This window comes from Ctenopharyngodon idella, chromosome 3 (genome assembly GCF_019924925.1).
Source record: "Ctenopharyngodon idella isolate HZGC_01 chromosome 3, HZGC01, whole genome shotgun sequence".
Taxonomy (NCBI): domain Eukaryota; kingdom Metazoa; phylum Chordata; class Actinopteri; order Cypriniformes; family Xenocyprididae; genus Ctenopharyngodon; species Ctenopharyngodon idella.
The window spans coordinates 41,582,972-41,595,074 of record NC_067222.1 but is presented as its reverse complement, the minus strand read 5'-3'; the positions used below and the strand labels follow the sequence as shown (position 1 = coordinate 41,595,074).

General features: G+C 38.7%; 2 protein-coding genes across 3 annotated transcripts in view; one reads left to right on the top strand and one right to left on the bottom strand.

Annotated features, from left to right (window-relative positions):
* Positions 1-1,058, bottom strand: part of LOC127508298 (TOM1-like protein 2) — a 53,440-nt gene extending 52,382 nt beyond the window's left edge. For both annotated transcript variants that reach the window (XM_051886069.1, XM_051886072.1), the window contains exon 1: positions 957-1,058. In XM_051886069.1, the coding sequence (XP_051742029.1) occupies positions 957-1,008 (52 nt within the window). In that variant the 5' untranslated portion in view covers positions 1,009-1,058. The remainder of the gene's footprint in view (positions 1-956) is intronic.
* A 135-nt stretch (positions 1,059-1,193) lies between these two features.
* Positions 1,194-12,034, top strand: drc3 (dynein regulatory complex subunit 3). Its single transcript, XM_051886091.1, has 12 exons — positions 1,194-1,542; positions 1,635-1,856; positions 4,341-4,457; positions 4,541-4,707; positions 4,856-5,002; positions 6,510-6,629; positions 6,838-6,952; positions 9,031-9,203; positions 9,308-9,439; positions 9,534-9,806; positions 9,962-10,093; positions 11,860-12,034. The coding sequence occupies exons 2-10, from the start codon at positions 1,703-1,705 to the stop codon at positions 9,669-9,671; spliced, it is 1,263 nt and encodes a 420-aa protein (XP_051742051.1). The 5' UTR covers positions 1,194-1,542; positions 1,635-1,702; the 3' UTR covers positions 9,672-9,806; positions 9,962-10,093; positions 11,860-12,034.
* Positions 12,035-12,103: the final 69 nt, after the last annotated feature.

Sequence of the window (12,103 nt, the reverse complement as noted above, 5' to 3'; positions counted from 1 at the left end):
AAACTGCTAAAAGTTAACAAAAAATAAGTTCAGCAGCACAGATAAAACCAACAAGTGTCAAAAAAAAAAAAAAATCCACAGCTTAATCTATTCATGCTGCATTGCATGCTGGGTACCTTCATAGTACATATGCACTGTAGAAATACAGTATAATATTGTTTGTTTACAGTCATTTTTGTGTTTTCACAATAAAACCAAGCAGTACACTTGTAAAAACTTGACTAAAATTGCCAGTAAAATACTGTAGCCTTTTACAAGAAATGTCTGAGAGTGCAGTAGATACAAGAGAAGACTTACTGTGAAATTACTGTAAAAGAAATGCAATTATTAACCTGGAACATACTATAATCTTATACTAAAACGTTTAACAGTGCAATAATACAAATTTTAAGAGACATTTACAACTGGTTGATGTTTTTGATATAGGCTATTTGATATATTTGGTGCCCTGGATAATGACATATTGTTATTAATTTTTAATCCTTTTTAAACAGTATAGATTACTTTGTGCTGAGCAGTACTGAGCAAAGTATTACATGATTGAGAGTTATCGAAATGAAATATGTAAGCAGAGATAGTGATATCTCCATGTAGACCTAAATTTTAAATGTTGGAACGATGCTGCTCTGATTGAAACCAGCGAGACTTCAGCTTCACACCCAGTCACAGAGTGAAAATCTGCTGACAAAACACTTACTGTAACTCTCTAGTTGTGAATTTTCCAATTATAAAAACAAATGAGTAGTTTCCTAGTAACATTTATGTGTTTATAACGGGTGAAAATGCTGGCTAGCACATCATCTAAACAGTGCTGAATGTTCACGCTCCTGTATGAATTTGCCAACTAATATACACATTTCAAGCATTTTAACACGAACAATGGATGAACATGGACCTTTAATTATTATTAAAAAACATTCTGTTGAAGAACAGGCTGTTATAAGCCGCTAACTCACCAATGCACTGGCCAACGGGAGTGCTGTACGGATTCCCTAACAAGAACTCCATCTTGATGACAACAACAATCCGCCGATGGTGAGAGGCTGACGGAGAGCGCGCATAAGCCCCGCCCAGAGGGCGTTTGATTGGTCTAAACACGCGGAACTTTTAATCTATTGATCGATAATCCTGTCAATCATGGGACAAGTCTTAAAGGCTGAGTTCCTTTTTAAAAGGCTCTTAATGTGCAAAAAAACGTATGTGAAACGTGAATTTATGGACATGTTCGCTTTACGAAATTATGTTATTTTATTATTTTGACGGGTACACGTGAAATATTCTGTTCTTTCTTCTAAAATCTCAAACATTTCCTTTAATTTTCCATTTCATGAAGAATCTCACCTCGAAGAATAGAATAGAATAGAATTCGAAAAATATCCCTATATGGCTCAGTATTATTACTATTATTAAATTTATTTTAATTTTTTTAGTCCGCCTCAAAGCTACTAACAACTCCGGAAGTTGATAGCGGTAGTCTGCGGTTGCTGAGCAACAGTGTTGGCGTCCAGCAGACTTGTACTTAAGTGATATATTTCCAGGCAGGTCTGTTATCAAATGAATGAGCTTTTAGTACAGAAAAATTACATTTGAAATAGGTGACTGATACATTGTTTTGTCTGATTTCATGTTGACAGGTCACTGCTAACGTTAATCCCCCTTACTGCAGGTAATAAACGGGTCCAGTCATCAGAAGCACTGGAAAATGAGCTGGCAACAGGATGAACCCAAAGTAATGGATGAGGAGATGCTACAACAAGCAATTGTTGAACAGGGACCTCAAGGGCAAGCTGGAAAAATAGCCAAGAAAGAGGGCATCAAGTATGAGGAGGTGCTTCAGCTGCGACTGGACTTCCGGAGTAAGAACCAATCACTGATCATTTCATTCCTTAGATTGAACAAGTTCAGTTCATTTTAATATAAACTTGGGGGCATTTTGAGCTCATTTTTTCATTCGGGGTGAATCTCATGAAAACTTGCCTGGGTCAAATTTCACCCCAAAATCAAGAGAAAAATAAGAATATATTTTGAATTATTAAAAAAAAGTGAAGCCCATGACAGTTAAGTAAATCCCCTCTCTGGCACAGATGTTTTTTAATCAGTATTAATTAAAGTTATAATATAATATATAAAAATAGAACAGATATTACAATAAAATCACGAACCGGTCAGACAAGATGAAGAGCAGGGGATCTACATGGGGTTGGACAATGAAACTGAAACACCTGGTTTTAGACCACAATAATTTATTACTATGGTCCTTTTGCGGCCAATACAACATCAATTCATCATGGGAATGACCGATACAAGTCCTTCACAGTGGCCAGGTCACTATGTGATGCTGGTTGAGGAAAATGTTTTCCTCCAAAATACCACAATAATATTCAGATCTGGTGACTGTGCAGGCCATGGGAGATGTTCAGCTTCACTTTCATGTTCATTAAACCATTCTTTCACAAGTCTTGCTGTGTGTATTGGTGTATGATCCTGCTGGTACATGGCACCCCCTTCAGGGTACAATGTTTGAACCATTAGGTGCACGTGGTCCTCCAGAATGGTTCAGTGGTCCTTGGCAGCGATGCTCCCATCAAACAAAGTAGGGATTGCCATGATATTGCAGCCCAAACCATCACTGATCCTGTGGTTCACTCTGGGCACTCAACAGTCCAGGTGTTGAGCCTCTTTGTGGCTTCTCCACACTGTAACTCCCACGGATGTGGGAAAGAGAGTGAAGGTGGACTCATCAGAGAACAATACATTGTCCACACATTGTCCACAGCCCAAGATTTGCACTGTGTTGGCACCAATGAAACCGTCATTTGGCATTGGCACGAGTGACCAAAGGTTTGGCTACAGCAGCCCGATCATCGATATTGACTCTGTGGAGCTCCAGGCAAACAGTTTTGGTGGAAACAGGAGAGCCGAGGTGCGCATTTAATTCTGCAGTGAGTTGGGCAGCTGTGGTTTTATGTTTTTTGGATACAGTCCGGGTTAGTATCCGGACATCCCTTTCAGACAGTTTCCTCTTGCGTCGACAGTTACTCCTGTTGGATGTGGTTCGTACTACATGGATGAGCCAGGAAGATGCACACCAACAATTTGTCCTCTTGTGAACTCTGATCTGTCTCCCATTATGTTGTGTGAACTGCAGTATTTTATGTACAGCAGTGCTATTGCTCTGATAATTCAACCTTCACACTCTGCTCTTACTGATGGAGTGTAAAACCAGTCAAGATCGGCCACCAGGCCACGCATATATAGGCATGAATCCTCCAACACTATATTGACCAGTGTTTCAGTTTCATTGTCAAACTGCTGCATTTGCAGCAATTACACTTCATTTAACACAAAAAAGAAGATAATCCACAAGGAACATGACAGCTTTGAAAACCAAAGACAACACCAAACAAAGAAAGAACCAAACTGAGGGTTTAAATACAAAAGATTATGAGAACTGAACAAGAACATAATCAGTAACGCTGGGGCTGTTTACACGACACCATTTTTAACTAAATCTGAATACTTTTTATGCGTTTTGGCCATTCATTTACAACATTGCCGTTTTTGTGGCCTGAAAACACAACATTTGAAAACGGTTTCAAAGTGGAAGTTTTTGAAAGTGATACCATTTTCATCTCCGTGTAAACTGCAAAAACCAGAATCTGTGAAAACGGTGACAGCATGCACATGCGTGTTACGTATATGTTTAGTCTATCCACCTTATTTTTCAGTGCGGAAAAAAAGGTGTTTTCTGTGAATGTGCGACACTTACGATTTATTAGCCGCTATAGGGAAATAACGAGAAGAATAGTGTGCGAGGTGAGTGCTCTGTAAAAGAATGCGTATATGCGCAGGCGCAGTCTTTCTTTACAAAATGTCATCGCCAACTACTTGTCTGGCATGCGTAATACAACGTTTTTAGTCATTTGCATGGATCCGTGTGAATGGGGATTGTTTTGACAATTGATAACTTTTCCGTTTTTAGTACATCATTGTCGTGTAAACGTACCCTTAAGAAAACAAATGAGAACATGCTTAGGAACTATTACAACCAAAGAAACTGGAACTAAACAGGAAGAATGGAACAAAATAATCTTCAAACTAAGAGTCTCTCAGAACAAAGAACCAAAACCGTGGCAAATAATGTATAAATACTTACATTTAAATAAACTTTTTATTTTTTCATATTACGTTAATGGGCATTGGGGAAGAAAATGTGCTTAATAATCATGATTGCATTGGTATAATTTCAATAACACTTTCATTGTACAAAAAATACCAAATACTGTTATTTATTTATTTATTGCAAAATATAATTCATATAATGTTGATGTTTTTTGTAGACATCCTGAAGATTTACCACCTGTGGCATTTCACCTCTCTAACAAAACTTCAGCTGGATAATAACGTTATTGAGAGGATTGAAGGGTTAGAAAACCTCACTAATCTGGTCTGGCTGGGTGAGTTCAGACTGTCCAACTGATATCAAAACAGATCTGGAGTCTATCTTTAAACACTAAGCCAGAATTCTTGTATTCCTCAGATCTGTCATTCAATAATATTGAAGTGATTGAAGGACTGGACTCTCTTGTGAATCTTCAGGACTTGAGTTTGTTCAACAACCGCATTTCTGTCATTGAAAAACTGGATACGCTGCAGAATCTGCACGTCCTCTCTATTGGAAACAACACCATTGATCAACTGGATAATGTAAGCCAACTATATTTTAGATGATTCATTTTTAGAAAGTGTGGAATTCCACTTTACATTTTTAGAAAGCTATCTAATAATTAATTTCTAAGAAGTAATTCATACGTTTCAAACATAAAGCTGAAGAGAATCATATCCAACCCTGCAGGTGATATACCTCAGAAAGTTTAAGAAATTACTCACTCTCAACCTCGCGGGAAATCCCATCTGTGATGAAGAGAGCTATAAGATATTTGTGACGGCATATCTTCCAGACTTGGTTTATCTCGACTACAGACTCTTGGATGAACAAACGGTTAGTGAGACATTAATAAGTCATTTCTCATATATCTGCAGCTGCATATAATTGCACTTGCTTGGCTTAGTTGTCACGTAATGTTGAAACAAAGCTCACAAAGACGATGAATATACGGAATAATCTTTAATAAGAACACACAGGATACTCAGGAGAAACACCATTGACATTAACGCTTACACTGACATGAACGGACAAAGAATGAGGGAGAACACAGGGTTTAAATAATCAGGAGAACTAACAAGATGATTGACAGAACAGGTGAACAAAGTGACTAATTAGACACACTAGGGAAACTAGATCACAGGGGAGAACCAAAAACAAAGAAACATAACCATACACGTTACTTTAGTTTTTCACTCGACCACATGTGTATGTTCAAAGGGTTCTTCATTGTGATGTGGAGTGTATGGATATCACTTGTGAAAAAGAAGTACACTAGCACACTTTTATACTACTTATTATGGAAATAATATACTTTAAAATAATATACTTAAGCACAAACTGAACGTAATGTTTTCAGACAATTGCAATTACATCAAAATGTTGGTAGCGACTATTTACACTAAGTGCAAATAGCTGTAGATGCTACTTACAGTAAGTGAAAATAGCAATATATTCTATTTATACTAAGTGACAATAGCAGCATTTTCTATTTGCACTAGGTGATTCTATTTACACCAAGTAAATATCAGTTCTTTGCAATAAAAGTAAATAAAAATTAGATGCTATCTATATTGGCAGATACTACTTGCACCTCAGTATTTGTGTACATTAACAGGATGCAGTAATATCATAGAGTGTTAACCCTTAATTGCGTTAAAAGCCAGGTCTGCAAGCCTTACTCGCTACTGCTGCTACGTGTGTCTTTTTTTAAAAACTTGAGTGGCCCAACCAGACATTGGTGGGCGAAGCTAGTGGAAATAGTGTTTGCCAACAAGGGACGCTGTTTGCTCTTAGTGTAAATAGACGCTCTGTAAAAGGCAGCGCTGAACTTTTTTGTACTTTTTGACCCACTTAAATAGGAGTTCTACTTTTATTTTCTTTGAAATATGGTTGCTGAATGTACCGGGGTAAAGTCCTCTGCGTAGCTCACAGTCTTGCAAGCTCAGCAGAAGTGCGCATCGAGGGCGCATAGCAGCAGCAAAGAGGGCGCTCACGAGCACCCTTCTTTAAGCTTAAATGACGAATGGGACACCCTACTGTCTTGTGGACTTAACGGGCACACGCACGCAGCGGCCATTGTAGGTCCACAAGACCGAAAGTGCACATGAAGTGTGCCATTTGGGACAGGGCCAAAGTGTGCTCTCTTTAAGTGCACTTGCTTTCATTTAGATATTATCTGCAAGTACAGTTCTGTACAAATATACTTTTAAGTTTCTAAGTACACACACATTCAATACATTTAAACACACATTTTTCACAAGGAATAGCTATAACATTTCTCCTAATGTTGTTCTTTTGTATTATTCTATTTTGGTTCTATTATTTTGGCTTACATATAAAGCGCGAAGCTGCCTTTGCAAAGTATCAGTATGCTGTTGAAGAAATGCAACACAATGAGCTCCAGGAGCAGCAGGCAATAGAGGCTCAGAAGATCAGCAACGAGGAGCTTCAACTGCACAAGGTGACCACCATTACCACAACATTCATCTCATTCAAGTACAAGAACACCGATCTTTATTGTTCTAGGTTTAAAAAGTCAGATTTACACTACAGAGATTGAAACGCTGCACTGTATTAAAACCCCTCTTACTTCTTTCTACCGGACATACAAATCTAGTAAATATATACTCTTCACACTAGTGGATAAATACTGCTTCCTGTTTTCACAGGACGCATTCGTGGAGTTCTTGAATGGACCTCAGCTTTTCAACAGCATGTTTGCTGATGATCCTGATGCAGAGAAACTGGCTCTCCTCCCTGGAATGGAAGCATTGCTGGAGATATATCCTTTACATTACTGGCATTGATGGTTCCATGAAGAACCTATAACATCATGGAACTTTTCTTTAAATTAAATGTTTTTTAATTATGAAAATGTTGTTCACACGAAAAAAAAAAAAATGGTTCACTGAAAGGTTCCTTGGGGAAAGAAAAGTGGTTCTTCTATGGAATCACTGTGAAAAACCCTTCATGTAAATTTTTTTTGTTTGTTTTTTTAAAGAGGATCGATTATGATTTTTACATTTTTAATTTTCTTTAGTGTGTAATGTTGCTGTTTGAGCATGAAAAAGGCCTGCAAAGTTACAAAGCACAAAGTCACTCCTAAGGGAGTTATTCTCTATATGAGTAACACTGTTTCTGAACTCCCTGAAATGACTCTTCTGGGAACGAACACATCACAATATTCCTCATTTAAAGGGTTAGTTCACCCAAAAATGAAAATTCTGTCATTTATTACTCACGCTCATGCCATTCCACACCCGTAAGACCTTCGTTAATCTTCGGAACGCAAATTGAGATATTTTTGTTTAAATCCGATGGCTCCGTGAGGCCTACATAGGGAGCAATGACATTTCCTCTCTCAAGATCCATAAAGGTAATAAAAACCTATTTAAATCAGTTCATGTGAGTACAGTGGTTCAATATTAATATTATAAAGCGACGAGAATATTTTTGCTGCGGCAAAAAAAACAAAATAACGAATTATTTAGTGATGGCTGATTTCAAAACACTGCTTCAGGAAGCTTCGGAGCGTAATGAATCAGCGTGTCGAATCCGCAGTTCGGAGCGCCAAAGTCACATGATTTCAGCAGTTTGGCGGTTTGACACGCGATCTGAATCATGATTCGACACATTGATTCATTATGCTCCGAATCTTCCTGAAGCAGTGTTTTGAAATCGGCCATCACTAAATAAGTCGTTATTTTGTTTTTTTTTGGCGCACCAAAAATATTCTCGTCGCTTTATAATATTAATATTGAACCACTGTACTCACATGAACTGATTTAAATATGTTTTTAGTACCTTTATGGATCTTGAGAGAGGAAATGTCATTGCTCCCTATGTAGGCCTCACGGAGCCATCGGATTTAAACAAAAATATCTTAATTTGTGTTCCGAAGATCAACGAAGGTCTTACGGGTGCACTTCCAAGGCATATACAAAATAAAGGGGCGAGGCCTGGTTGATTTGCGTTAGTAGTATGCTGAAACTCGTGGTTATAATAAGGGGCCTGACATTTCCCAATCACGCTCAAAGCAGTTGACCAATCACAACACACTGATCCAGCCGACCAATCAGAGCACATTGTTCTTTTCAGAAGGACGGACTTCATAGAGACAGGAACTAAACAGGAGTGTGCTTCCCAAAAGCATTGTTAGCCAGCTATGGTCGCAAGTTCCATTGAACTCTACTGGTAATGACGGAACTTGCGATGATACTTGGCTTAGGGAAACACACTCCAACATAGTTCCCGAAACCGTAGTTCCAACGAACATTTGCAAACAGCATTGCAACAACATTGTGTTTTTGAAACAAAAGTTGTCCTTATTTTTGTTTTGTTTTTGCACACAAAAAGTCACTTTGCAACATTAAGGTTGAACCACTGTAGTCACGGTGACTATTTTAACAATGTTTTTACTACTTCTGTGGACCTTGAATGTGGTAGTTAAATTGCTCTCTATGGAGGAGTCCGAGAGCTTTTGGATTTCATCAAAAATATCTTAATTTGTGTTCTGAAGATGAACAAAGGTCTTACAGGTGTGGAACGACATGAGGGTGAGTATTAATGACAGAATGTTTGGGTGAACTAACCCTTTAAGCAGCGAGTTACATCGTTGTTTGGGAAACACACCCAGAACGTTACTGACAGACTGGGAAGAGAGGTGCTGCAACAATGTCAAATATATGGGAAAAATTATGTTTGTTTGTTTTTGAACATTCAAGCATGAAAACCTATTCTAGTAGACCTCAAAAACAAAAACAAGACTTTGAAAAAGGGCATAATATGACCTCTTTAAGATAAGGGAACAACAATTAAAAAGGCCTCAAAATAATCCATTTACCTTGACAGTCCATTTACATTTAAGAGCAAAATGGAAGCTCTGTGTGTGCAGATATTTAATGCTGGTTTGACTCAGCGTACTCGGAGAACGGCTGAGGTGGAATCCTTTTTTACCTGTTCCCGTGAGGCGGTGGCTGACAATCAGCACAAAGCTGCACAAATCGCAGCTGACTTTGAAAACACCAGGAGGCAGGTTGGTTTCTTCCTCCTCAGGCAAACAAGGAAAATGAGACAACCTGTTTCTCACCAGTTGAACACATCAAAATGCTCATAAATGAAATTCTGTTTCTATTGCAGAAGATTGTGGAAATGCAAGAGATCGCAGACGCCGAGCTACTTGAAGCTCACATCACTTCCTGCCATGAGCAGGCCGACCAGCTCTCTGAAACCCTCATGAGTCTTGAACTGCAGCTTGTGGACCAACTGGAGGTCAGAATAAAAGACCTATATTGTTAATATAATATTAAATATGGACCATATCACCTAAATGAATAGAAGTTTCACAAATATGCTTTTTTTTAAGGACATCTTCAAAGACTTTGAGAGGAACATCTCAGACATGGTTGGAGGGTTCATTGAATATGTGCAAGGGATATATCCTTTATCCAACAAAACAAAACAAAAATGCTTTTTAAGAGTTTTAAGGGTGAGGTTTCTTTAACTCTGATGCACATTCGCACTGTGTCGAGACCTGGAGAACCAGCACCATGAACAACAGCTTGAAATTGCCTTGGCAACACTGGAGAAGGTGGTCAAAAATGAGCTAGAGGAGGAAATACCAGATGATGTTGCAATGGTCAGTGGAAAACAGTCTTGATCACTTAATGATAAGAATGTATTGACTCATTATGAATAATGAAGAAGTCAAAAACTATTGTAACTATTTACATGCCAGACACTTATTTTATTATTTACTGATCCTTGGTCCTCATTTCCTATGCTTTCCTGTAGCTCTTGGTGGATAAAGACACAGTGACCAATGCAGTCAGTGCTTCTCATGACACCCACATGCAGAAGATTGATAACAGGGAGGATGAGCTACTGACACGAATCAACAGCTGGATGAGCGGCCTGCTGAAATCGGTACATGATTATGAACACACTTCCTGGGAACTTTAGACTCATTAACAATATTATATTATATATATTATATTATATACATTACAGTGGGTACGGAAAGTATTCAGACCCCCTTAAATTTTTCACTCTTTGTTATATTGCAGCCATTTGCTAAAATCATTTATGTACACACAGCACCCCATATTGACAGAAAAACACAGAATTGTTGACATTTTTGCAGATTTATTAAAAAAGAAAAACTGAAATATCACATGGTCCTAAGTATTCAGACCCTTTGCTCAGTATTTAGTAGAAGCACCCTTTTGATCTAATACAGCCATGAGTCTTTTTGGGAAAGATGCAACAAGTTTTTCACACCTGGATTTGGGGATCCTCTGCCATTCCTCCTTGCAGATCCTCTCCAGTTCTGTCAGGTTGGATGGTAAACGTTGGTGGACAGCCATTTTTAGGTCTCTCCAGAGATGCTCAATTGGGTTTAAGTCAGGGCTCTGGCTGGGCCATTCAGGAACAGTCACTGTTGTGAATCCACTCCTTCATTATTTTAGCTGTGTGCTTAGGGTCATTGTCTTGTTGGAAGGTAAACCTTCGGCCCAGTCTGAGGTCCTGAGCACTCTGGAGAAGGTTTTCGTCCAGGATATCCCTGTACTTGGCCGCATTCATCTTTCCCTCGATTGCAACCAGTCGTCCTGTCCCTGCAGCTGAAAAACACCCCCACAGCATGATGCTGCCACCACCATGCTTCACTGTTGGGACTGTATTGGACAGGTGATGAGCAGTGCCTGGTTTTCTCCACACATACCACTTAGAATTAAGCCAAAAAATTCTATCTTGGTCTCATCAGACCAGAGAATCTTATTTCTCACCATCTTGGAGTCCTCCATGCGGGCTTTCATGTGTCTTGCACTGAGGAGAGGCTTCCGTCGGGCCACTCTGCCATAAAGCCCCGACTGGTGGAGGGCTGCAGTGATGGTTGACTTTCTACAACTTTCTCCCATCTCCCGACTGCATCTCTGGAGCTCAGCCACAGTGATCTTTGGGTTCTTCTTTACCTCTCTCACCAAGGCTCTTCTCTCCCGATAGCTCAGTTTGGCCGGACGGCCAGCTCTAGGAAGGGTTCTGGTCGTCCCAAACGTCTTCCATTTAAGGATTATGGAGGCCACTGTGCTCTTAGGAACCTTAAGTGCAGCAGAAATTTTTTTGTAACCTTGGCCAGATCTGTGCCTTGCCACAATTCTGTCTCTGAGCTCTTCAGGCAGTTCCTTCGACCTCATGATTCTCATTTGCTCTGACATGCACTGTGAGCTGTAAGGTCTTATATAGACAGGTGTGTGGCTTTCCTAATCAAGTCCAATCAGTATAATCAAACACAGCTGGACTCAAATGAAGGTGTAGAACCATCTCAAGGATGATCAGAAGAAATGGACAGCACCTGAGTTAAATATATGAGTGTCACAGCAAAGGGTCTGAATACTTAGGACCATGTGATATTTCAGTTTTTCTTTTTTAATAAATCTGCAAAAATGTCAACAATTCTGTGTTTTTCTGTCAATATGGGGTGCTGTGTGTACATTAATGAGGAAAAAAAAAGAACTTAAATGATTTTAGCAAATGGCTGCAATATAATAAAGAGTGAAAAATTTAACGGGGTCTGAATACTTTCCATACCCACTGTATATACATTATATACAATGTAGCTGTCCAGGATCACAAAGACCTTTTATTATTAAAAAAAAATGTAAATATACAAATCTTTTTGTTTGTGTTAATAGATACACAATGACGAGGTGAAGAGGAATCGCAAGCGCATCTCGGAGATCCAAAACTACATTCGTTTTGTAAAGGATGAGCTAAATGAAATGGCATTGTCTGAGCACAGTTAAAATGTTTAATTAAAACTGTCAGATCCAGAAAATATTGTAAACAAATGTTGTTGTTAGATGTTGAAAAGTATGTAGCTGTATTATTTTTGTTTATTAAATTTTGAGATGCATCAGTTTTACAAGAATGTTGTAG